General features: G+C 54.3%; 2 protein-coding genes across 11 annotated transcripts in view; one reads left to right on the top strand and one right to left on the bottom strand.

The window, feature by feature from the left end:
- The window catches only part of SZT2 (SZT2 subunit of KICSTOR complex), a 56,615-nt gene extending 40,624 nt beyond the window's left edge, over nucleotides 1-15,991 (top strand). For 3 of the 9 annotated variants that reach the window (XM_077785379.2, XM_077785378.2, XM_085586325.1), the window contains 17 exons: nucleotides 586-718; nucleotides 833-960; nucleotides 1,252-1,382; nucleotides 1,572-1,754; nucleotides 2,181-2,451; nucleotides 2,649-2,728; nucleotides 3,056-3,181; nucleotides 4,855-5,060; nucleotides 5,179-5,272; nucleotides 6,596-6,676; nucleotides 7,080-7,154; nucleotides 8,035-8,248; nucleotides 8,471-8,654; nucleotides 8,963-9,085; nucleotides 9,324-9,825; nucleotides 10,148-10,264; nucleotides 10,360-10,578. In XM_077785379.2, the coding sequence (XP_077641505.2) occupies nucleotides 586-718; nucleotides 833-960; nucleotides 1,252-1,382; nucleotides 1,572-1,754; nucleotides 2,181-2,451; nucleotides 2,649-2,728; nucleotides 3,056-3,181; nucleotides 4,855-5,060; nucleotides 5,179-5,272; nucleotides 6,596-6,676; nucleotides 7,080-7,154; nucleotides 8,035-8,248; nucleotides 8,471-8,654; nucleotides 8,963-9,085; nucleotides 9,324-9,825; nucleotides 10,148-10,264; nucleotides 10,360-10,578 (2,867 nt within the window). Of the gene's footprint in view, nucleotides 1-585; nucleotides 719-832; nucleotides 961-1,251; nucleotides 1,383-1,571; nucleotides 1,755-2,180; nucleotides 2,452-2,648; nucleotides 2,729-3,055; nucleotides 3,182-4,854; nucleotides 5,061-5,178; nucleotides 5,273-6,482; nucleotides 6,677-7,079; nucleotides 7,155-8,034; nucleotides 8,249-8,470; nucleotides 8,655-8,962; nucleotides 9,086-9,323; nucleotides 9,826-10,147; nucleotides 10,265-10,359; nucleotides 10,579-11,052; nucleotides 11,189-12,557 lie in introns of those variants that run through there. The other 6 variants (XR_014957040.1, XM_021527941.4, XM_085586322.1 and 3 more) reach the window with 6 other exon arrangements.
- On the bottom strand, nucleotides 13,835-16,705 carry HYI (hydroxypyruvate isomerase (putative)). 2 transcript variants are annotated; one of them, XM_021527972.3, is made up of 8 exons: nucleotides 16,495-16,705; nucleotides 16,308-16,419; nucleotides 15,107-15,221; nucleotides 14,883-14,961; nucleotides 14,707-14,756; nucleotides 14,461-14,530; nucleotides 14,151-14,285; nucleotides 13,835-13,969 (listed from the first exon to the last, which is right to left on the bottom strand). In XM_021527972.3, exons 1-8 carry the CDS (start codon nucleotides 16,688-16,690, stop codon nucleotides 13,881-13,883), a joined length of 846 nt encoding a protein of 281 aa, XP_021383647.3. In that variant the 5' UTR covers nucleotides 16,691-16,705; the 3' UTR covers nucleotides 13,835-13,880. The 2 variants fall into 2 exon arrangements, with proteins under 2 accessions (XP_021383647.3, XP_085442452.1); XM_085586326.1 differs by having other exon boundaries at nucleotides 14,707-14,961.
- Nucleotides 16,706-25,371: the final 8,666 nt, after the last annotated feature.

Raw genomic sequence — 25,371 nt, 5'->3', positions numbered from 1 at the left:
TTATGTCTGCCATGCTCCAAGTCCAGGGCTTGCTGAACTTGCCTGCAGCTGCTTTGGAGAGTCTTGGACTCCAGCTGTGGTAGTGCTTTAGCTCCCAGATGTAGCAGGGATGGAGGATCTGAGCCTCTGCAACATGCTCTGGCACTGTGAAGTTTCATGGGTGACCCTCTTGCAGGCAGGGAGGGAGAGGAGGAACACCCTTCAGATGCAGGGATTTGGGGCTGTACAGCTGCCATGTTGCTGCTTTCTGGTTACCTTTCACTTTGGTGTTTGTACATCCTCCCACATTCCTGATGGCAAAGTAGAGCTCTTCTCTTCCTCTGGTGAGGAGTAAGCCAGGGAACAAGGAATAAGTGGGGGAATAAAGTGCTGTGCTGAGAGCATACAGGATGTTTGGTTCAGGTCCCACTTTGGGCCAGAACATGAAACCAGGGGTTATTTCAGGTTTCATCTTCTCATCCATATAAAGTTCGTGTTCTCCAGTTCTGCCTGCCTCAGGCCCTTAGCCCTCTCCACTGCTCATGTGGGCAGGATGTGGCTCTGGGGTAGCTTGGCACCTTGTCCTACAGTACATCTTCCATGCAGGGTGCCCGTCAGTGCAGCAGTGCTCCTTGGAGATGGTTTCTCGTTTCCTCCTATCCTCCATCCTAGTAGAAGTGGTGAACCTGGTCACTGCCCTGGCAAGTGACACCACTGTCAAAGTGTTTGAGCAGATCTGGTGAGTTATGTGATTCATGGGTGGCTGTTTAGCACCAGCAGGTGTTGATCAGCCAGCCATACTTCTACTGCCAAAGCTCTGCTTGGCAGCCACCTCTGGGGCTTTTCTTTGCAGCTACCATCGGGGCACTGCCTTCCTGCCCTATAAGTCTGGTCAGAGTGCCAGCCCTTGCCCTGGAGTCATCAGGCACTTCATCCTGCTGGGACGCAACTTCCAGCAGTGGCGTTGCAGCACAGAACAGGGTGAGTGCCTGGCCATGGTCCCTGGGACTGTGCTGGTGTCTTCTGGAGGGAACATCAATGAACAGGGTTCCCCTCCTTACTGGGACAGACTGCTTGTGCTCAGAGGTGGGCAGTGGGTTGTCCGGTTTTGCCTTCTGAGACCTTACTTTTGAATGTGCTTGTGACAGCTTATTTCAAGATGAACTCAGCAGTACTGTGGCAAAACATCCTGTCATGACATCTTAATTGCATGGTCCTGACATAAAAGTGGGATGAACCAGTACTGAGGGTGATAACTGTGGCTTCTTCCAGTTCACAAAGGGCTCCAGCGCTTTGAGGCCACGGAATTCAGCTCAGCAGAGAGAGGCTCTGATCCCAGCCTTGTTGGTCGAGACCTGGTGCCCCGGCAAAGGTTCCTCTTCATGGAGATCATTGACAAAAAGGTAGTAATGGCTGTGGCTGTTAACAGGGGACCGTAACTGAGCTGTTGCCATTCTCCGTGTTGCAGCCTGTCAGCTGAAACTGGCTGCAGCTGCAGCAAGTACCACCAGAACACCAGGGGCAGCCTGTGCCACCGTGCAGGCTCTCTCTGAACATGTCCTTAAGGCTTCCTCCTGTTCCTCTCTCTCCAGCTGACGCTCTACACTTACAACTGGTCCCCAGACCTGGGGGCCAACTTGAACTGCTCCCTGACACGCCTGCTGCAGTGGCAGAATGCCCGGTCCCACATCGTGCACTGCCTGATCAGCCAAAAGATGGGACTCTTCCACCACCACTGCTTCATGGACACACCATGGCATGAGGACAGCAAGCAGGTAGGGCACCACTCCAGACAGGGCAGTCCTTTCTTCTTCAGGAAGGGCCTTGGCAGTGTGGGGATCTGAGGAAGCTTGCAAGCACATTTTGTGTGCTGATTGGCAGGGCATCCCCAGACATTCACATGTCCAACTTGACCATTTCCAGCCAGACTGCTGCCCTGCTCTTGGAGACAGGTGGAAAGAGAAGCCAGATCCTTCTGCTGGCAGCACTTATTGGTAACTGAATTATTTAGGGTGGAGGATGAGGAATGGGCTTCCCAATTCACATTAGAGACATGGTGGGCCCAGGCATGCTCTTTTTGGAACTGGTAGTGGAAAAGGCTAACACAGATCTCAGCAGATGGCCAGAACTGGATTTACTCTGGGGGTTCTTGCTCCAGAACTGGCAGTAAGGAGGCTTCATGGCTCTGTCTGTTTACTTAGGAGCCAAATCCTTTCTTGAACTCCACTTTGGAGGTGGATGCGCTGATACGGAGCCCGTGTCCCCCGCCCAGCAAGGAGCAAGGCCGGCTGAGCAGCTCTGCCCGCAGCCTCCCGTCCCTGCACTTCCATCCCGACGTGGTGCCCTTTGATGAAGCTCTTCGGGATGTCACCACCATCAGGCGCTTACCCCATGGGCCTGACTTGGGACCTTTTGACCCTGTGGCTCGGCATGGGGCCCAGTTCCTGGAAATTAAGAGCATGGAGAGGAAAGGTAAAGCAAGGCTGATATCATGGGAGCCTGCCTAATAATCTCGCTTCTGGAAAAGGAGATCAGAGCAGAACAAGAGTTTTGTCAGGCGACAGTTCTCTGTGGAAATGGATTATCGTCTGTTTGGGGTGGGAGTGAAGGAAAGTAGCAATACTTGGGGCTGTGGTTTGATGCTCTTGTGACTGCTTTCTTTCCTTCAGAACTGGAGAAACAGATGAAGATTGAAAACCTCTTTGTCACCTGGCAGCAGAGATCAGCTCAGTCCAACATGCCTATCAGTGTGAGTGCAGCCTGGATAGGTGGAGGGCTGGGCCTTCTTACAGCACGCTGGGAGCACCAGCAAAGGGGAGCACTGCAGCTCTAAGCAGGATGTGTGGTGGGGATGGTGCTAGGCAATGGAGTAGTGGTCTCTGCTTGAACTTTTGGGGTTGCAGGGCTCTGAACCGCATTTGGGCACGTGGCCTCACTGCCCAGCACTGGAAAGGCTGTAAAGCAGGGGATTCCCCAGGTTCTCTCCATTTGAGCAGCATTGCAGTGTCATGGACAGCTTGTTCCCAGCCTCGGTGAGGGGTGTGTGCTGTAACTATGCTCCTCTCATGTCGTGCAGCTGGCAGACCTGGAGACTCTGAAGCAGTCCTCACGCCTGGTTCACTACTGTGCCACCCCCTTGCTCTTTGACCCGGCCTTCAGGCAGCAGATCCAGACTGACCAGCTGGGCAAGGTCGAGGGGAAGGTGAGTGTCAGCAAGCACCAGTGGGGTCGGGCTTTGTGCACAGGGACAAAGGAGCTGTCTTTTCCCAAGACAGGGCTGCTCTGGCCTCACTCCTACAATACAGGATGAATTTGAATGCTGTAGGTTGGAGACTGAGAAAATCCTTGGGTCCTCAAAGCTTTTCTCCTGCAGCCACACTATCCCTGGAGAAGACTGATTTCCTTTTCTACCCAGGGAATTCAGGATTGAGTCTGGAGAATCCATCAAGGGCACTGTCTGGTACTGATCTTTTAAGGAAGCAAAACTTCCCTTATTAATTCAGCAGCCAGACCTGGTAAGCCTTTTCTGGACCCAACAAATAGCCAAAACAATTGAAGGCAAACCAGCTGAATTCTGAGCAGCTTGCAACCTGACAGACTAACCAGTGCAGGTCCCATACTGGCTGTTCACAGTCTGTATGTGTGTCAGAAGGGAAGAACAGGCATTATGAGAATGTCAAAAGGATTTTGACGGTCTTTAAGCAGAAGTTGTTACAGAAATTGAACACTTGCAGGTGAAAGGGAAGGTATCATCACAGAATGAAAACTTCACTTTGTTTTTGGAACAGAGCAAAATGGAAATTGGTTATTGAATTTGAAGAGTCTTGCAGCGGGGGTTTCAAGGCGCTGTATTGGTTTCTGTATCTGCAGGTCATTTATTGGGACATATGAGTTGCCAGACTTTGCAGTGCTGGAGGGCTGTTAAAATTGGTCAGAACAGAAAAATAATGCAAGGAACTCAAGAGGCACCTGAGTAGCCTGTGATATGAGAGCTTTTGTGGGAGCTGGGACCTGGTTTGCAGTAAAACACAACAATGTGGAGAGAAATTTGAGCCCTCTTGTATTTTACACTCTCTGCAGAGCCTGTACAGAGCACACATCTCAGTGGTTTCTTCAATTTGTGAACAGTTGGGTGCAGCAGACACTGGTTAGAGTACATTAGAAAGGGGTGTTAGTAGAATAGGTAATATTCTAATAAATTTCTAAGATACTAGTGTATTAATGTCTTCATCTGGCCAGTAAGTGACAAAGACACTGAACTGGAGAGACTTGGAGAAGGTCAGAGTGTAGCTGGAGAGATGCCAGGTGAAGAGACATCTCTTGTGGTTGGTGGAGCAGATAGGCAGAAAGCTAGAAAGAAATATATAACAGAACTGCAGGCTTAAAGTAGAGAGATCAAAAAAAAGAAGACTTAGTCTCTCTCAGCACATAGAAAAGGAATATTCAAGACATCAAAAGAATAAGTGAGTGTTTAGAAGGAAACACTTTTTCAGTGCTACTGAACTGCTAAGAAATCCTGAGAAGTCAGCAGGATTCATAAGGGGATTGGACTCTTACCGTGGCAATAGGAGCTAAAGCTCTGAGCTTTGCATGAACCAGTTGTGAGCCACTAACACTTTGTGGAAGCTGTTCTGGAGGAGGCAGATGTTCTGGGGGAGGCAGCAGGTTCCTGCAGGTTATTGCAGTGCTGTTAGGTCTGTGCATGGCTGGGTAGATCTTGGATTTTTATTTTGGTCACTGGGACAGTGCTTGGACAACCAGATGTTAGTGTTCTCTGGCAGAGAGAGATCTGCCTTTTGCTTGACCAGGGCACCTGGTGTCCTCTGCTGGGGCCAGTCAGAGCAGCTCTCCTTAGGAACTTGCTTTCTCTTGCAGAAGCGCCACCGCTCCAATGACTCTACAGCTTCGGGGAGGGACCGCAGCCACAGCTGTGACTCGGCAGATGCAGTTCCCTGCAAGGTGAAGGAGGAGCCCTGGCTGCAGGAGATGTGCAATGCCTTCCTGCAGCAGTACATCCAGTACCTGCAGAGCATGGGCTTCATTCTGGTCCAGGTGCGGCCACCCTCACCTACCACTCGCAGGTCAGTGACATGCTGGGGACCCTGGTGTTGCAGAAGAGCCAACATGCTAAGCTGTGCCCTGGTTTGACACAATAGGTGTTGGCTCCCTGCTCAAGGCTGTCCCTGCTCTCATTTCCAGCAGCACAAGCCGGATCAGAGCTCTGGCAGCAATGGGAGTGGAGGGTAGAGGGTCCTTTTCCTACACAAAGCCAAAACCAGAGGGAAGTCCAAAGGTGAGTGCATTTCTGTTCCAAGGGTGGAACTGAGATGGAAATCAGGCTGTGGAGTGGGCCAGTTCTGGTTGGCTTTTGAAATTGTTTCAGGCAGAAAGGAGGTGGGAGGGCAGAGAAAGCATCAAAGCCAGCCTGTCTAGACCAGCACCATCTTTGAGAGTTTGAATGCAATGAGATCTCTTTGCCCTCCTGTATGTCCTCCTACAGGCCTCAAGAGCCCTTTCCTGGCACTGGGTGGAACCAGGGCAAATATCAAAAGACTGGTAGCAGCTTGGAGGGGCTCAGAAGAAGATGACCTAGGGCAAGGATAGCTGCTTTTGGGTGAGATTCTGAAGGATTACCTGCCAGAGAATCTTCAGCATATATGCTTAAGGGCAGCTCTAGGGCAGAACGATCTTTAGTTAGCGTGAGATGAATGCAGAAGTTAAAGAGGTTAGAGAAGATAAGCCTGGAATGGCTCTACTGTGAGAGCAGGCTGAGGTTCCTCATGTATAAAGAAGTGGCAGCTAGGGAGGAACAAGCCAGAGCTCTACAATACTGCAGCTAACCTGGAAAGGGATTGACCCTTTCCTGTCTTATTCAATACAATACCATCAAATGAAAGTATTTGGTGCAAGTTTTAAAACTAAGAAGAGTGTTTCTTTGAGCAGCAGGTTTTGTGAACACATGAGTTTTGTGAACATGAGCTTATGAGACTGAATAAGTTGAGTACCTGGGAGAGGAATCCATTGGAGTCTCTAGCTAAGTAGAAACTACCCATGGCTTGTGGAATCACCCAGGGATGATGGGAGCAGGCAGCATTTACTCACCCTTTTCTGACATTTTATTGGCACCTGCCTTTGGCCGATGTTAGTGCAGGACTGTGGGTAAGACAACATCTTGCAGATAAAACGAGAAGAGAGCAATCTGCTGAGCAAGTTAAGAGGGAGCAAATGAATTCGCTGGCAGCTAAATTCTGAATTGAGACAGGATGTCTGATAGCTGCTGTATCAGGCAGGCACAACAGTCTGGGAACACCACAGTAGGAGTGAGGTTCCGTGGACACTATTGTTCCTTGGCTCAGTGTCCCACGCTCTAGAGACACCTTGTCCTGAGCAAGCAGGAGGTGAAGGGATCAGTGTGCTTGTTGTATTCTCCCAAAGGCTATTTATTAGGTTTGTTAGGATTCTTTTCAGTGTCAGCTCTGTCATATCTCCTCTCTTCTCTCCAGCGAGATTGCTCAGTTGATGAAGCCTCTATTTCCACCACTGTCACAGAGCATTGTGGCAGCTTCACACCCTTGTGAGCCAAAGAACCTCTTCAGATTTGTCATTCTCTTCCCAGAGCACAAGCCCTGCTGTTGCCACCTACCATCTACAGAGAGCTCTTCCAGGTGGAATTGTGCTGATGGAGTTGGCCTTCCAGGTAAGAAAGAACAAGAAACAAAGTACAATCGCTGGGGGATCTTCAAGGACAGTGTTCAGAGGTGACAAAGGGAGTGGAGTGCAGCAGGGACATGTCATTCTTCATTTGTCCTGTCCTGCTTCTTCCATGGTCCTGCAAGATTGGGATCAGTTGGAGATGATTCTGCAGGGCTCAGAGCAGTAAGAGTTGCCAGAGGAATGATCATGAAGAGCTCAGCACCAGTTAGGGTACTCTGCGCTCAGCCACATGTTGGCTGGTCTGGCTTGGTTCAGACAAGAGGTGAGACAGAACTTGGGGTGAGAGTGTCTGGGCCCCAGCCCAAGTGTGAAGTGTGGGGGCTGTGCTCCTTCCCTGGAGGGGCCCAAGGCTGTGCTGTGCTCTGCTCACGTGCTCTCTCCTCCAGGGCTGTTATTTCTGTGTGAAGCAATACGCGCTGGAATGCTCGCGCATCCCCATGGGCCAGTCTGTGAACTCTCAGGTAATGGCTTTGCAGGCACAGCTGATGCTCCTCAGGGGCAGGGGATGCTTTGTGGGGAGGAGTGATCTCTGGAACATAGAGGTGTTCAGGCATAGCAAGTTCTGGAAGCCTCTATCCTTCCTCATGGAAAAGCAGAACCTCACAGAGCCTTCTGCAGCCATGTGCCCTCCATGGCACTGCTTGAACAGAGCTGGATTGCAGTAAAAGGAGGTGGGAGGTTTGGCAAGAGGATGACCTGTGTCATAGCTTGGGGAGCAAGACAGAGTAGACGGGAGTAATAGGAGCAATTCTGGCAAAGATGCCTGCTCCAAGGGAAGTCAGTGCATGGCTCTCTGCTCTCTCTGCTTCCCTTGGAACAAGAAGGAAATGGAGTGGGAATGGTGATCTGTGAACATGATTCCTGCCCTTTGCTAAAGGGGATTACTTTCTGCACCAGAAAGGTTCCTTTATACCTCTGTGCCTTGCTCTACAACACTCGAGGGCTGCCTGCTCCCTTCTCCTTTGTAAGGTCAGGGTGTCTGCTGCCTTTCTCAAGGGCACTGGATGTCTGTGTAGAGGCTGGCCAGCTCCAGGCTGTCTGTGACAGGAGGCATGCATGACCATACTGTCTTTTCCAAGGGAGCTCTGTAGCAAGGCTGCATCTTACATATGCCAGGAGTGTCTCTCCTAAACTTAGAGCCTTCCAGGACCTTGTCTGCAGATTTGCTGAGCCTTTCTTTCCTGGAAAGCTTGCACATGCACAGGGCAGTGTTATGAGGCTGCATCCTGTTCTGATGCTGGGGCAGCTGCACTGGCTGTGCCATGCCTTGTCAGCAGGGCTTTGCAGGAGGGTGTGAGGTGCCTGGTAACACTCCTACCTTGACTCCTTGTCCTTCCACAGCTCTCTATGCTCTTCACGGAGGAGTGTGACAAGGTGCGGGACCTCATGCATGTGCATTCGTTCAGCTACGACTTCCACTTGCGCATCGTCCACCAGTATCTGCTGGGCTCCCACATGACTCTCCGCCAAGGCTACCATCTCACCAGCTTCCTGGAGGATTTCATTGCCCATCACTCTGACATCCCCAAATTTGGCCGTAATCACGTTTTCCAAGGTATGTAGGTCAATATATTATCAGTCTGGGATTGATCACCAGCACACAACTTGGCAAAAGTTCTTTACAAGTAAACCTTCCTGACTTTTGGAGTATTAAGGGAGATGACAGAGTGAGGGTGATGGGAGGGTCTGAGCTCCAGGGAAAGTCCTTGTTGCCCTGTTGTGGAAGGGGCAGTTTGCTTGCAGTGTCTTCTCTAATAGCAATGTATTTTTCCACTAGGCACGCTGGCCCTGCCCACCAACATGATCACTGCACACCAGCTGTACAACTACATCGCTGACCATGCCAACACCTACCACATGAAACCCCTGCGCATGGCCCGACCGGCCACGGGCAATGACAGCAAGAAGGGAACGCCAGGCACAGAGCAGAATGAATATGCACTGGTCTCTATTTGGAACAGGTGAGTGCATCTGCTGCAAGTTCCTGGAGCTGCTGGAGATTGGTGGCAACCTGCCAGTCCTGGGGACACTGCCCTAAGGTGCCAGCAAAGCTGACTGTTCTATACAGTGCCAGACAGCAATTCTGGACAGTCCTTCTGAGATGGTCAACAGGGGTGGTGTGTATGTGTGCTGCTGCATTTGACATTTCCCATGGCACTTCTGAGGAGTCCTGCTGTGTGGAATTCCCCATGTCCAACAGTTCTGTTTGGATCAGCCCTGGGAGAACAAAGTGAGGCTTCCTTCATACTTATGTGCTTTTTTATTGCAGCTCGGGCTCCTACAAGGATTCTGAAGGTCTGCGCCACCATGATGACTTCGATGTGTCCCTCCTGGTTTGTCACAGTGCTGCACCATTTGAGGAGCAGAGCGAGGCAGAGAGACGCATACTCCGGTGAGCACTGGGGGCCAGTGACAGCAAAGTTTCCTGGCTGGGGAAGAGGGCTCTGGGAGGGACTGGTTCTGTCTGGAGTAGCACAGGCAAAGTTGTCGGTGTCTGGGGAGGATCATTGTGAGAACCTGGGCAGAGAGGCATCCTTTCTGGCAGGGACAGAGGGGCCTGTGGCTCATTTGCAGTGCAGCTGAGAGGGGAGCAGCCCTTCCCCAGGTCACAAGTGTCTCATTGCTCCTAGGTTGCGTTTCTACGTCATCATGACAAGCCAGCGGGAGCTCTTTCCACGGCTCACGGCCGACATGCGCCGCTTCAAGAAGCTGCCGCGCTTGCAGCGGGAAGTGCTGGAGCCTGTGGTAGGCCGGGCAGCCTGGGAGGCAGCGGAGCCGGAGCCGAGCCTGGGCCGGCAGCCATCAGCAGAGCGGGAGCTGTGGCAGGACGTGGAGGACAGCAGCGAGTTCTATGCAGGGGGCACGCAGGTCAAACTGGGGCCAGGGCTCTTCTACACCTCTCCGCTCTTCCCCTTGCTGGCCTCTGAGGTGGCCTCAGCCCAGAAGCAGCTCAGCAGCATGGTGCAGCTGGCCAAGTGCCACTGCCGCAGGGACAACCTCTGGAAGCGCCTTTTCCTTCTGGAGCCTCTGGCTTCTGACAAGCTGAAGCTGGGCAAGCTTTCATTGGTGGAGCTGGAGGAGCTGCTCGATGCTGTGCATGGGAAATCCATTGCAGATGTCGACCCCCAGCTGGTGAGTAGCAGGGATGGGGGCACAGTGCACAGCAGCTGCTGTTCTGCTTTGGGGATAAGGTGGGGTGCCAGGTGAAGGGGCCTGCAATGCACATCTCTTCCGGCTTGGTGGGAAGGTAGAGGCAGGAACACAGCTCCTAGCTGGCAGGGGAAGGGGGAGACTGCACGGACCTGTGTATAGAGAGTGAACAGTCCTCAGTCAGCATCCTCAGTGGGCTGTGAAGGTTGCATCTGATTTGGGTTCTGAAGGCTGCCGTAGTCTTATGGCTGCTGGTGCCATGGCTAGAGAGATGCTGAAGATCAGGCCTTTTCTATGCCTTCAGGAATGCTTCCTCACCATGACAGTCTCCTGGTACCAGAGCCTCATCAAGGTGCTGTTGAGCCGCTTTCCCCAGAGCTGTCGGCACTTCCACAATGCTGAAACTGGCACCCAGTATCTGGTAAGACACAGCCCACCTGCAGCCTCTGTCCCTGTGTCCCTGTCCCGAGTTCTGTACTGGCTCCTTTCTAATGTGCTCTGTGACTCTCCTGACAGGTTGTGCTCAACCAGAAGTTCACAGATTGCTTTGTTCTTGTGTTCCTTGATTCTCATTCAGGAAAAACGGTGAGTCCTTGGGAGCAGAACAGCAGCTATGTTGGCTCAGGCAGGAATCTGTCTAGAGTGATCAGCTGTGGCCAAGGGCAGGTGTGCATGAGAACACAACCAGGTCAAGAAGCTTGTAATGCTTCTCCTAAATACTGTCCCAGCATGTGAAAATCTATAGCTTAGGCCCATACTGAACTAAAGTGGTCTTTGCATTTATTTAATAGCCCTCCACAGCTTTATTTCCCCTTTCGTTAATTTCTAGTATTCTTGATTTCCCCTGATTTGCAGCTCCGTGAGGCAGTTGCAGTCTAGGTGAAGAACTTTCTTGGCTTATTTCTGAAACTCTGTTCTTTCCATATGATGTTCCTTTGTTCTTGTATTAGAAAAGAGTGAACACTTGATCCTCTTTTCCTTCACAGGATTGCTTTTGGATCATTTTCTCAGCTGTCGCTCTATCCAGACTAAGTAGTCATGTGTTCAGTCCAAAGTCAGATCACAAAGTCTGGCTGGGAGGGGTCACCAGTGCTGTGGGCTGCTCCTACCTGGGCAGAAAGGAAGGGGACTTGCACTATCAGGGTCCTAGCAAACCTGCAAGGGCCTTTGCCTTCACTGAACTTGAGGGCAAAAATACTTTGCTTTCAGGTGTGCTCCCAGGCAGGGTACAGGATGGGTCACAGGGAATGCAGCTCCACGTGAGAGCAGGGGATCTACAAGAGGCTTCAGTCCACAATAAGGCTTCTGCAGAGACTGCAGAGTAACTGATGCCATATAAAATAAATCATGCTCCATCTGAAAAGCAGGTAGGGGAGACAGAAGAGGTGGTGCTTGTTGGAAGGCTGCTCAGTGCCTCCTGCCACCTGATGGTCATAGTGTCACCTTGTGGTCATTGATATGATAAACCCAGAACCTCCATCTCCTCTCCCAGTGACTCTCAGTTTTAAAAGAAATCCTTTGTTTTCATAACATTGTATTTTGTGCTTAGCATTCAATCCCATTCTTGTGGCTTCTTAAAACTCTCTCAGAGGTTTTTTTTTTTGGATTATCCCAATCCACTTTTGTATTAGTGCCTCAAATTTTATCAGCATACTCCTCATCTTTATGCCAGACTTGTTAAAGTACTAGGCAGTGTGAGTCCCAAAGCCTGTACTGAAGGAACTCTATCTGTAACCTCTCTCCGTTTCCCCTTTCAGCACTGCTATGTTCTAATCTTACAATTTTTGAGTTAATTACTATCTTTTCAGCTTACCTAAATTTCCCATGTGACACCACATCAAATCCATCCCGAATCTCAGATAAGATGTACCATGATTCTTTTGTCTAGAAATATTACCTTATCAAAGAGAATTTTAGTGTTAGCATATCACTTTGGTAACACTGAGCTGCATTTCCCTCATTGTTCTGTCTCCCCCAGTCTGCTCCAAAACCTTGCAATGCTGCTGGAGCTGGGCTCACAAATAACTTCCTTTCTCCTCCTAAAAGATGGTGGTACATTTTCTGTTTTGTAATTACACAGCTCTTCTCATGGCTTTACCCGTTTGTAAAGGACCCTGGCTACTGGATGTGCTGCATTTCAACTCTGGAGAACACCCTGTCCCTGTGTCTTGCTTCCATGACACTGATCTGAGTGCACTGAGTCACATTTTTGTTCTGCTTCAGCTCCTGCAACCTCTGCCTGCTCCCTATTCCTCTCTTTTCAGTACAGTCACTAGTCAGAGTGGAGCAGGCAGCATTTATTTTTAGGATTGCAGTTATTACATTTAATCTCCTCCCCTTCCCCATTTGTTGCACTCCTACTCTTTCCCTTAGAAAAAGAAATTTCCCTCTAATTTCCCTGGGAGCTCCTGTTATTGTGGAGGCAGTAGGATCCCCTCCTCTCCTTGGCTGCTGCCAAGATTGGTGTCACTGCAGATGCATGAGAGCTGGGACAGAGTGGGCAAGTCCCTGCACTGAATTTCCAGCAGAAAAATTGGGAGGAAGCTCAAACATGCTTTGTCACAGGAAGAGGCGCTAGCTTAGTGCCTTTGGCATTCTGGGACTTCTCCCAGTATTTGCCTAACACTGCCAAAAAAGTGTCCACACACCTGGGCTAGGGACTGCACAGTGCTTGTCTGCAGCTTGTCCCCTGACCCTCTCCTCCCTCTTGGCAGAGCCTCACTGTGGTTTTCCGGGAGCCGTTCCCAGTGCAGCCCCAGAACAGCGAGAGTCCTCTGCCACAGCTTGTGTCCACGTACCATCACCTGGAGTCAGTTATCAACACCGCCTGCTTCAACCTGTGGACGGGCCTGCTCTAGCACCAGCAGCAGGTCCTGGAGCAACACCTACTCCGACCTCGGCACGGCCGTGCCATTGGTGACCGTGGGGCAGAACGGGTCTCTGGGGGACCTGTGTGTGGGCACTGCAGGCAGTGCTGCCAGTGGCACACATGGCTACTGGCCTGAGGAGCCTGGGGATGTGTGGCTCATCGCTGCCTGGGTGGTATGGCCCTGGTGTGCTGTTTTCAGTGGGTTTGATACTGAATGGCCTTGAACCAAACAGCAAGGGCAGGAACTTGGCTGCAGCAGAACGGCTCTCAGGGACGTGGGTTCGGCATCCACAGGTGAGTTCTGCCTGCTGGAAGGCACTAAGGAGCGTGCACGACACCATCTTCTGCCCAGGGCAGCACGGCTTCAGGAGGAAAGACTGCTGAGTGCAGGACTGCCTGACTGGCAGTGAGGACAACTCCTTCTGGCCTTTTGCTTTCCTTGGGAGAGCATGAATGGGACAGGAAGGGTAAACTGGATCACAGGAAGGTTTTATGGAGGTGTACATTTGAGCCATTGGTCTGTCTGTGAAATAAACTGAACCAGATCCCTGCTCAGTCACTGTAGGCTGTGGAAAACTGCCTGTGGAGGATGCAGAGCAGCCCTGGCTACTGGGCTGGCTGGGTTTGCTTTGGAATCTTACTCTTGCTCCAGAGCAGGAGCAGCAAGACAGTCAAGGCTTGGATATCCATGTGCAGGCAGCCTGTTACCTTGGATCAGACAGCCTGGGAGGGGACTGCTTGCTTCACCTGCAGCCCTGCTACCAGTGCTGGACACTGGCAACAGCCTTGAGAACTTCAGTACCTGGAAGTCCAAAGTGTACTTTCCACAACTTCAGGCACCAGCTGGAATGCTCCCCTTATTGGGGAGACTGGAAACCTCTCCCTGGACACTCCTGCAGTCTGGAAGTGAAAGTTTTCTCTGTACCTGAAGTGGTACAGTGGTGCCTGAGCCATCACTAAATTGAACACACTACAAGTGGTACTTCTGTAGATGAGGGCTCAACAGCTTGGGCTGGCCCAGTAAAGCCTGGGAAAGGGAAATGACAAAGATGCTCCTAATCTCATTCTAGGTAATCATCCCACCCACCACACTCCCCTAGTCCTAGAGAAGACTCATGCTCCTTTGTTAAGACATTGTTTTGTCTTTTATTCTCATGGTTTTCTAGTTTTACTTGGCTGCCTTGTTGGTCCCACCATGCTGCAGCCCTCGGCTTTCCCAGTAGGATCGCAGCCAGCCCAGACCTTCCAGGGTGTCTCCTGCAGTGACAGACAAGGTCTCCTGCTGCAGCTGGAGCAACTTCTGTTCAGGACAGAGCCCTCATCCCCAGGTAGGGATGACACCCTGTGCCTCCCAGGACCTGCCTGTCTTTGCACAGTATGTAGCCAGCTGGTCTGTGCTTGGACTGCCCGTGGGGCTCAGACCTGCAGGCCTACTCACCCTTCGGAGCATACTCGCACCCCACATAGCCAGTGTAGCCAAGGGACTCCAGGAGCTCAAAGATGTAGGGGAAGTTCAACTCCCCAGGGCTATCGGGCTCGTGCCGCCCTGGGACCTGTGCAATCTGGATATGACCTAGCGGGGAAAGGGGAGAGGCCATACCTAAGGCAGCCCTGCTTGCAGCCTTCTTTGGCCATGAGACAAGGTGACCCAAGATCAGCCCCACACCCTCAGCCAGCTACAGCAGAGCCTGGAGTAGGAGGGCCCCCTCTCAAAACCACTCCCCAGTGGTCTGGGCACAGGGTATTACCGATGAGTGGGAAGTACGTCTCCAGGTTGTGTGACAAATTGCCATCCATGATCTGGCAGTGAAAAAGGTCCTGGGGGTGAGAGAGGAAAATGGAGGGTGCAGCTGATCAACTGTGAGCGGTTAAGGACAGCTGTGCTTTAATCCCTGTCCAGTATCCCCAAGGGGATCTAACAAGCCCATGGCCACCAGAATTCCTTTGTGGACCTGTGCAAGTTTCTCTCATGGAGAGCTTCAATGCTGACTCACCAGCTGCAGCTTCAGGTTGGGCCGTCCCACTTTCTCCAGAATGGCAGCAGCTAAGGGGGCAAAAAATGAGAAACCATGGCCCCCAGGGTGGAAGCTTTGCAGAGAAACCCCAGGACCCCCTTTATCAATTGTGGAGATCCTTCTCCTCTGAAGGAGACTTTTGTTGTCTGGTTTACCTTGGTGTGGGGTGTTCAGATAGTAGCGAGGGTCAGTGATACGGTTGTTAATAGGCTCCAGCAGTCCAATCATGTCTTCCTGTACACAGTAATGTCACCCTGAGGAGCATCCTGTTATTTCTGCAGCAGGAAGCATAACTTCCCTATGCCAGGCTGGTGGGCTATTCCCCATCTTGGGTATCCTAAGAACTGCACGCACAAAGCAGGACCCATTCCCCACTTACCTGGGACAGGAGGTCAGCAGTGTATCTGAGATTCTCAATGAAGGTGGTTTCCATCTCACCTGCAACTGCAGCCCGGTCTGTGCCCAAGGGAACCCGCCCAGCCATCACATGAATCCTACAGGCACAGAAAGATAATCACAGGCAGCAACTGTGAGCAGCTGGCCTGATCTAATACACCTTCCTTTACTGATGGAAAAGGGGGCCAGGCTAGGGGAGCAGACACAGAAAGGGGTAAGAAGATCCATCTCTCCTCCAGGAGGCACAACAGCAGCCAGCTGCCAGCCAGGACACAAATATGCTCCATTCCACCTCAATCCACAGAGGGATGACTTTGAACCTTTTGCCTGACAAACTACAGACCTTACTTCTTCTCTCTTTTGTTAACTGCTTTCAGCTCTTTCACCCTGACTCTGAAGCTTTTTGGGCTCTTGCTTCTTGAGGAGCCCCAAACCAGCATGTTGGGCAACTGGCATGCTACTTCTGCCAGGGGCCTGCCCTATGCGTGGTGTCACTGCTTGCTGGCTGTGAGCAGGGAGGGGACAGTGCTGCCTGCTGGACTGCCCTGCCATGAAGAGCTCAAGCACCAGGCCATCTTCAGCCACTACTGGGGGAAGGAACACAGTAGAAACAAAAACCTTTTCAGTGTGCCTGTACCAGTGTGCAAATGGTGCTGGGCAGCCTCTGGGCTGCCTAGCCCATGCCCTCCACAGGGCTTTGGACTGAGTTGCAACCGAAAAGAATGGTCCAAAGTAAGGGGAATAAAAGGGCCCTGTTGGTTTGCTGAAGGGAGCTATGCCAGGCTAATTGCATCTTTTATGGTGTCTCTGCTAGTGCTGGAGTCAGCGTGGCCTCAATAAAGCAACTGTTGTGGTGTCCTGGTGGAAACGACTGGTACAGTTGAGGAGGAAAAAGGGAGGATTATCCTGAGGACGGTTGTGTGGAGGTGGGAGCCTACTCAAGAGCCTCTACTGCGAAGGGCAGGGTCAGGCTCGTGCCTGGCAGCTCTGGGCCCGCTCCCGGCGAGCACGCCGAGGCCGCGGCCCCGCACAGCGGGGTCTGCCCGAGCTGGCTCCTTCCCCACGCAGCCGAGCAGGAGATGCTGCCCGGGAGAGGCTCGGTGACCCGGCGGCGGCAGGCACCGCGGGGCAAAGGGCAGGAGCGCTGGAGCAGGACCGGGGCCGGGGTCTCGCCTCGCACCTACCTGGGGCAGCCCACAGCCCTGGCGTAGCGCACGGCCGCCTCCAGGCCCTGTCGGAAGGCAGCCTGCCGCCCCGGCACGGCCGCCAGCCCCAGCTCGCCCGCCTCCGGGTCCCCTGGGAGAGAGCGGCAGGGTCGGCGGAGGGTCCTCGCTCCCCTCGCACGGGGGGAGCGGCGGGCCGCGGCCGTACCGGGGGGGGCGTTGAGGAGCGCGATCTGCACCCGCGCCCGCTCCGCCGCGGCCCGCAGCTCCTGGGCCGGGCAGCCCGCCGGCCAAGCCGCCTCCACCGCTCCGAACCCGGCGGCCGCCGCCGCTTCCAGCCGCGCCGGCAGCGCCGGCAGCTCGGGGAAGAGCCATGAGAGGTTGGCGGAGAAGCGCAGCGCCATGGCGGCGGGGCGGGGCGGGGCGGGCCTGGGCGGCGCTCCCGGGCCGCTCCGGGCCCCGCGTCCCGCCCGGACAGCCCCGGCCCGGCCCGGGAGCGCAGCGAGCGCCCTCGGCGGCGGCAGTGCTGGGCCGAGGGCTCCGGGACGTGCCCGCGGCCGTGGGCGAGCGGCCCCACGCCGCGCCCCCGCGGGCAGAGACGGCTTCGTGCCGCCTGTGACACGCGTGGGGTTCCCGGCTGCGCCTGAGTGTCTGCGGGACAGAGCCGTGCTGGGGCCGCATGGAGCTGCTGCTGGAATTCCACGCGGCTGGAATTCACTCTGGGAAAGGGGGGTTTGCCAGGTGTTGGCCTGACACACGCGAAGCGCCCTCTTAATTGGTTTCCTGGGGAGCTTGTCTCTGACAGAGTCTCATTATGCGAGAAAGGCTCTCTCCTTTTGTCCCATGCTCTGCATATTTTACCATAAAATGTTCCTCTCCGCTTCTGCAGAGCTGTGGCTCGGGCGTGCAGCAGCGTGACCCCGGCGGTGCCCGCAGGAGCCCCGCGCCCCCAGTGCCCATTCCCCTGCTCCGTGTGTCCCCCCGCGCTCCCGCAGGCTGCGCGGGCGGGGTGCGTGTCCTGCCCTGCCCGTGCCCGGGGCTCTGCCGTGCCTGACAGAACGGGTACCGTGAGCCGTGGACATTTTGCAGCCCCTTGTGTTTCAGCTTGTTCCTGGGGGCTCCTATCCCTTGCTGGGGGAGCCCCGCACGGTCCGAGCCCTCTGTCACTGCTGCAGTAACCCTCTGCAGCCCCAGGCAACGGCAAGCCCCAGGAATTCGCTGTGCTGTGGGAGCACAGCCTGGGCAGAGGCCAGGCCACAGCAACAGGTTTTTGGTGGGGAGTCAGTGTGGGGTAGTGCTGGCGAAGGGGATAACAGTGGTGAAGTTACCCACTAAGGAGTCTCAACTCAATTAAAGCTATTGATTAATCAATTAGAAGAGGCTTGACTCAACTTCTCAGTAACAGTCCAAACTGTCAATTGCAGGGAGTGGCAACCATGTCCTCGGGTTGCAAAGAGGCCAAGAAACGAAAAGCCTGTCCACAGGATCCAGCACCAACCTCCTCCAGACCCGCCTCCCCAGTGTAACCCCACGGCAGCTGTGCCCTGAGCCCCATCACCCCTGCTGGGTGTCCCTCCCTGCTCCCCGGTATTGGGGCAGGCTTTGCAGAGTGATGTGATGTGGCTGGCTGTATGTATATGCCCAGCTCTCCTCCTTATCCAGCACACATGTCCCCAGGACACAGACTGCTCCCTGCCGGCAGCTGCCATGCCAGGGGAGTGCTGCACCTTATACATGTCCTGTGGCCTCATTCTGTGGTGCACAGGGGTTGTCATCCTCTTCAGTCTTTTCCAGGAGGCACCTGAGTGCAGGTGGGTGGATTGCAGAGCTGCACAGTCATTGGAATCCCTAGAAAGAAAGCTGGTACCTGCCTGGCCTGGGGCTGCAGCCTCGCTGGGTCCTTGCACCTCAGAAAGGCATTCACTGAGGCCATGCATCGCCCCAGCAGCCCTGGTTACATCTCCAGCTGGAGCCCAGGCCCCTGACAGGGTCAAAGCCCAGGAGTCAGTGTGTGGGAGCAGGAAAGCTTTGCTGGGTGGGGGTGTCAGTGAATAAACACAGAACTGAGCCCCAGCATGTGAGTGACCTGAGCAACCAGATGGGAATGCACAGAGCCTTCATGTAAACCTGCCCTGCGATGGCAGGTGAAGCTGAGGGCTCTGCGCTGAAGCATTAATAGCATCTTTATGTCCCTGGTAATATATTGCATTGATTTTCTCATGTTATAACTGCAGTTCCTGCATTGCAGGCCGGTGTTTTGTCACTTTACCTTGACAGGACGCTGAGGATTTACTCCCTGCCGTGGCACACACAGCTCTGGAGCCATGTCTCACACTGCTGCTGGGGCCTGTGCTCAGCAGCCTCTGTTGAGGGGCTGGCACAATGAGCATGGGGTCAGATGGACCCCGTATCTCCAAGGAAGATGAGGAGGGGGCCAAGGAGGGTGCTGGAGAGGGAGAGCAGCTCTGTACCAAGCATCTCTGCTGCTGCCCAGGAGTTTTATTAGCCTGAAGAAAATGTAGCTTCTCCACATTTTATTGTCGAGCTGACATTTCGTTGCAGACCCAGCTCTGGCCTCTGTGATGGCTGGGATGGGGAGATGGCAGTGCCTCGGGGTGCCCTGCAGTGCCAACAGCAGAAGCCAAGCCAGCCCCCCACCCTGAGCCCACTGAAGTGGGGACACCAGTCCTCCCAGTACCCCATAATTCTCTCATCTCATTTTGCTACAGGGCAGGTTTTATCTTTCTCCTTTATGAAAGATATTTTAATTTAAATTGACATTTCTGTATTGTAACTGTCTGTCCCAGGTGGCCCAGCTGGCCCCCTGAGGGCCGTGAGGGATGAAGTGCTGTGGGCTGGGGTGTCTGGATGGCGCCATCCCACTGACACTTCTTACCCCATCCCTCTTGGGCACCCCCAGACCTGTCCCATTTCCCCCTGCACCCTGTGGCTGTGCAAGGGAATCCAGGGCTCAGACTGAAAGAGGGCATCCCAAGCATCTATTCCCCACAAGCTTTCTTCTCTCCTCTAAAGCACCCCAATATTTTGCAGCCATATTTGGATTTTGGCTTTTATAGGGAGTAAATTCTAACCTCTTTATGTGTAGAAAAGGTCTGGGAAAAATAATCCACATGTGACCCAGCATCTTGTGGAGGCAGCTGTGGGAGTTTTGCTTGTATTATATCTCATGATTTTTCACCAAAGATGGTCTTCCTTAAACCTGTGCCCTCGGGATGCAAAGGGGCCAAGAGATAAAAAGCCTCTCCACAGGACCAGCACCAGTCCAGCCCCACCTCCCCACCTGTACACTGAGACCAGTGTAACCCCATGGCAGCTGTGCCCTGAGCCCCATCACCCCTGCTGGGTTCCCTCCCAGCTCCCCGGTGTTGGGGCAGGCTTTGCAGAGTGATGAGACGTGGCTGGCTGCATGTATCTGCCCAGCTCCCTGCTTTACCCAGAATCCCACCTGAATTTCTTGGACCTCCTTGTTTTCACAGCCGTGGGCACCAGTGGTGGTTTGACTCAAGGACCTGGCACTGAAGAGAGGTGGCAGCCCTGGTGCCTGCTGAGGACTCCTTCTGGGATTCTGACTTGACTCTGTCAAGTCCTCCTCTGCTTAACCTGGTCAGTGCATACTGTACAGAGTTAATTTGTTAATTACTGTCTTTCTGCTGCTGAGCCACCTGTTTTCTGCTGTTGAAGTCTGCTGTGCCCTTCAGCCACTTTTCTTGCTCAGTTTCCACCTCCTAAAATGAAGAAGCTACCTTCTGCTGCTAATGATGGGGGAGCAGGACTGTGCCACAGATGGAACTTGCTCTGGTCCTATGGGGTCCTCCCTCCTGGACCCCCTCTCTCCTCCTCCTCTTCCTCTTCCTCTTCATCTTTGCCTTCTTATTCTATTTCTTCGCCCTCCTCTGCTCCTTCCCCTCCATTCCTCCAGCCCCTTTATATCTCCTCCCTTCCCCTGTTCCCCTATCCCCTCTGCCCTTCTGTCCCCCCCATTTTTCTGGTTGCAGGCACTGCACAGCACATGAGAAATGCAGGGAAAGATGGCAGTGCCTCCCAAAGCTGTGACAGAGGTTCCTGAAGGGTGCCTTAATGAGCACATTTTCCAGCTCAAGCCTCACTTTCTTGCAACCTCCAAAAATACATGAATATACAGAAAATCTATATACCAAGTTATGGGAAAGAAAAGCCCAACCTTTGCCAACTTACGGCTATTCTTCATCAAGAAGGATTGTACTGGGTGCAAACATTATATAAATCCCAGCAGAGCCAAGTTAAGGACTGAGCACCCCTGCCTCCCTGCAGCTCCCAGCATGGGTGGGCTCTCCATCAGCTGGCCAGGATTTTCTTGCTATTCCAAGATTTCGTAGGAGATTAATGAGGAAGCCAAATTCTCCTCCAGCTCTTGGAGGAGGCCGGGGCGGGCGGTGCCTGGGCCCGCTGAGCTGGCAGATGTTGTTTAACATTCCCGGCAGTAATTAATAGGCGGTTTCATCACTCTTGTACAATTCAAGCATGTCGTCCTGCTTCTCTCCAAATACAGAGCAGAAATATTTGTTAAACGTGGCTGGTATTTTCGCCTCATCATTAGTGCTCGAGCGGCTCCAGCCGCTCCAGGATTTATTGCCGTGCCAAAATTTCTTTTGGCCTCATGATGCTGCCACTATCCCTCCCTCTACTGCTGGCCCCTCCTGTCAAGAGGCTTCCTTTATCACTTTCCATTTGATTGATGTCCTGCTGGTTGCACCCTCTCCTTTACATCATGATTATGAATTCCTCCCTTTTCTATTCATTACATAGCAGGAGGATGGGCTTTGGCCAAACCATTTCCCTGACCAGGGCACCCTGTGGAATTCAACCCAGAAAGGGTCTGCAGGGATCACTCCCACTACCCAGCACCCATGCTGGGATGAAGGGGAAGGGGTCCCCTGGGGATGCTTCACCACCCACAGCGTCCAGGTGGGCTGGTGAGGCCATCCCAAGCAATGACGTATGTGGGGACACAGCCTGGGTTGGGCTGGGCACAGCATGGTGACATCCAGCAGTGGCCTGGGAGCAGGACAGAGCTGCCTTGAGGGAAGTGGCAGCCCATTATCCAGCATCGCTGGCACCCCAAGGAATCACTGAAGATACAAATTAATCGGAACCTCCCAGCTCATCATTAGTTATTAATAGTATGTATTAGTTATTAGCTATCAGTTATTAATAGGAGCCTGCCAGCTTGCCAGCAGTTCACTCACAAACAAAAGCAAGCGGGTTTCCCCCAGGAGTGCCCTGCTCATGGCACAATGTCAGTCCCCATGCCCAGAGTGGAGTCATAGTGGGGACACAGGGCACAGTTACTCCGCAGGGCCCTAGTGGCCAACCTGATAGGGGAAAGCAGGGCCCAGGGAGGGAAGGGGGTGCTCCCACTGTGGGCCTGGCTGAGCCGAGGCTGACCAGGTGCCCGAGGGTCTAAATTCAGCCCTTCCCTGCCTTGCAGGTGCAGAAATCCTATACAGCCCAGCATCTCCAGGGCACAGCCAGCCCCTGGCTCTCACCCCCTCTCACGGCCCCACAAGGCTCAGTGACCAGCCCCAGCAATGCCAGCCCCAGCACACTCAGCCCCATCCCCAACACCGTGGGGTGCAGGAGCTGGTCCTTGTGGCCCTCCTGCCCAGCACAGCCCGCTGCAGCCCAGTCACCATGTTAAGCCATCTCTTAATTAATCAGGCTGATTGTAATGTGTTTTTAGGGCATTAAAATTCAATTGTGGAATTCTCCGCTGGCTGGGCTCGCAATGAATACAGAAGTTTGCCTAATTAGAGCTGACATGCAGCCGGCGGGAGGACCAGACAAACAGCCCCGCCAGGGCTGCCCACCTCGGGCCCCTCGCCTGGCCCAAACACGCCCATCCCTGCCGCTGTGGGGACCAGCACCCACCACCCTCGCCGTGGGCATCCAGCCCCTGCCCTGGGCACAGGGAGGGCAGCGCTGCCTGGCCCTGGTATCCTTGGGGACAGCCTCATCCATGTGCCTGTGCCAAACCCCTGTCCGGGCACCAGGCAAGAGCAGAAGAGATGTTTCCTTATCGGCAGCATCAGGTCTTCGTTGTCATTACTACAGCAATTATCATCTCATTTGGAGTCTTTAGCTGCCATAATCTGTCTCTTGCACTGATTTATTCCGCAGGTCTCTTTCCCAGACGTGCAGGAGGGAAAGAGTCATCAATAAGGAGTCAACGAGCTCCGTCTCCCGGGAAAGCCTCTTCCCATCCGGAGCTGAGCAGAGGTGCCCTGGGGCTGGACCGTCCTCCCGGAGCAGGGCAGGCTGTCCGCACGCAGCACACGGCCGGGGCCGAACCGAAACCTGCCGCTTCCCCCAGACCTGGTGCGTGTTGGTGATTTCAGCTGCTGCTGGCACCAGCACACACGGGGCTGAACTGGCCGTGCACACACAGGTGGGCTGGGAAGCAGAGGAAGGTGTTCGCTCTTCAGGCAGCCAGGGGCCAACTGCGTGCGGTTACCAGAGCTCCCTGGGCGGGGTTGTCGCTCCTGCCTGGCCCTGGCGTGGCTGTGCCAGCAAAGCCCTGCTCTCCCCTCCTGCTCCTCTGTCCACATCTCCATCCCTGCCAGCAGGGAGTCGTGCTGGCCGGGCACCAAGCAAGCGGGGCTGTGCTGTGGGGCTCCAAGCTGGTGCATCCCTTGGGAAGGGCCCTGCAGCGAGAGGTGATGCAGTGGGAGTCATCTACTCACACTGGCTGGCCCCACTGCCCAGGTTTCCCTGGGCATCACTGTGGGGCTGGAGAGGGGTCTCCTGACTACTGTGAGCAGCCACCCATCTCTCTCCATACACAGGGACCTCGGGTGTAGGGGCTGGTGGCAGTGGTCACCCTAGCAGTCAGCAGTCACTCCTGAGCACATGGAGCAGGATGTCATCTCTGCAGTGTCCCCAGGAGAGATTCTGTGTCTCCACAGCCCATGGTGCCCATCCCTGTTCCCACCCACAATCCCCTGTTTGTAGCAGGGCCCCTGAGACAAGTGTGGTGTCAGCAGGACAAGGGCACAGGTAGGAAGTCACTGCCCGAGTCCCCACAGCACTGCTGAGCCTGGCGGTGGGGCACAGTGAACTGAGGCAGGCAGGTTGGCAGTGATGCCATCTTTCCTCACAGCTCCATCCCCAGTTCTGTGATTCGGCTCCCATCCCACCATTGCACCCACCACAGCTCAACCTGCCTAATGGAATCCACTTACATGCAAAATCCCCAGAAAAAAGTGGTAATTAATGAAGTCCCTTTCATTACCATTATGCAAATGAGATTAATTTCAGCTGTTATGAATATGCAAATATTACAATTATACTCTAATTGCCAATGTGTGTAAGGGAGTGGGCAGAATATCAAGTCTCAGACCAGGGCCCAGGAGCTTTGGGGTGTAGAGTCATTCCAGGATGTTTCAGGCAGGAGGGGGAAGCCCAGCTAGAGGGGCTCTACCTGATCCTGTGGGATCAGCAGAAGTGTGTGTGAGGGCACAGGCAGCAGGGACATATGTCAGCCACCACCTGCCTGTGTCATGGATCCTGTATAGGCTCCTTTTAGCCACCCCCCAGTACTCCAGGAGAGGCTCCACAGCTCTGCACTGCATCATGACCCCTAACCCCTCTGCTAGGTAAATCTGTCCCCAACAACACCGTCCCTCCACTCCCACTTCTGTTCAGACTCACATGACAGTCACTGGGCTGCAGGGAGGAGAAGGCAGAGGAGGAGGAAAGCTACCAGGCAACGTGGTGCTACAGGGCTGGAGGCAAATGGCAACAGGAGGCAGAGACATGTCCTGACCCTGCTCCCTGCCAGCTGAGGCAATACCAGCCCCATGCCCACACGCAATACCACTGCTTTTAGCAAGTTCCAGCTGTGTGTCACTGGTTCTGCTGCAATCTAAGGATGAAGCCACTGTCAGTCACCCTTGCCACCAGGAGATCCTATCCTCTGAGCCAGCTGAGCCCTTCAGCCCTTCACTCACCATTTAGTTGGGGGTTTGGCATGTCCTGGGGTGCTTTGGGCATGGTGGGGCTGGGGCTGGGGGCAGTCAGCACATCGCAGGTGCTCTGGCAGGGCTGCAGCAAACGGGCTGTGGCCATTTCCTGCATGGGGCCGCGGGATGCTCTGTTTGGGACTATAGGGATGCCCTGCGTGGGTCTCCTCCCGCCGGAAGGCAGGCAGGCAGGCAGGCAGCGGTCGGGCCCGGGCCGTGCAGCCGGCAGCCAGCAGGCTGTGCTCCTGCTCCCCACAGCACTCGGGAGTCACGCAGGGAAATGCCGGAGCAGGGCACTGCTCGCCGCCCGTGCCGCCGCCTCTCGCCCCAGCGCTCAGCCTGACCCGGCCTCCGCACGGGGCAGCCCCGACGCGGTCCCAGCTGTGCTTGGAGCCGGTCCCAGCAAAAGCACCTTTCCCGGGGCAGAGCAGCCACATCTGCCCCAGTATCTCCCGGCCCGATCCTGCCGTCCCGGTCCGGCCAAGCGCCCCATCCCAGCCACAACGGCCTCGGACTCGCGGAGAGCAGGAGCGGTCCCTGCCCGTCCCGGATGGAGGGTGCTGGCCACTGGCTGTGCTCCGTGCAGGGGCTTTGTTGTGCCCCAGAGGGGTGTGCTGGCTGGGGAGACCTTCTCTCCCAATAGCTCTCATTCTGTCCCCCCAGCCCCCAACTGCAGCCTTTGGTCTCCTGCCCCTGCTGGTGCAGGCTGCCACCCAGGCAAGGTGGCAGAGGAATAGGGCTGTAAGGACAGTGCCATCCCTGAAAGGACCCTAGTGCCTGCTCCCCACAGCCCCAGCAAGCCCATCTCCACAGCCCAGCGAGGCTGATGGCTCTGAGGCTGGGGAGTCTTTTCTTCACCCACCACCACCAAGTCTCTTTTCCACAGTGGCAGGGACTGGTTGGAATACACATTTTCCCCCCTGTGCCTCCAATTTGGGGATGAAGTGAGACTCCCCCATTACTCATGCTAGTCTGAGCACCATATGCCTTACTGGAGGAGTGCTCACACACAGGGAGGAGAAACCAAGCAAGGCAGCAGGCAGCAGGGTGCCCCGTGGCTGGTAGGG

This window comes from Lonchura striata, chromosome 8 (genome assembly GCF_050655825.1).
Source record: "Lonchura striata isolate lonStrDom1 chromosome 8, ASM5065582v1, whole genome shotgun sequence".
Classification (NCBI taxonomy): domain Eukaryota; kingdom Metazoa; phylum Chordata; class Aves; order Passeriformes; family Estrildidae; genus Lonchura; species Lonchura striata.
This window is presented reverse-complemented; position numbering and strand designations above follow the sequence as displayed.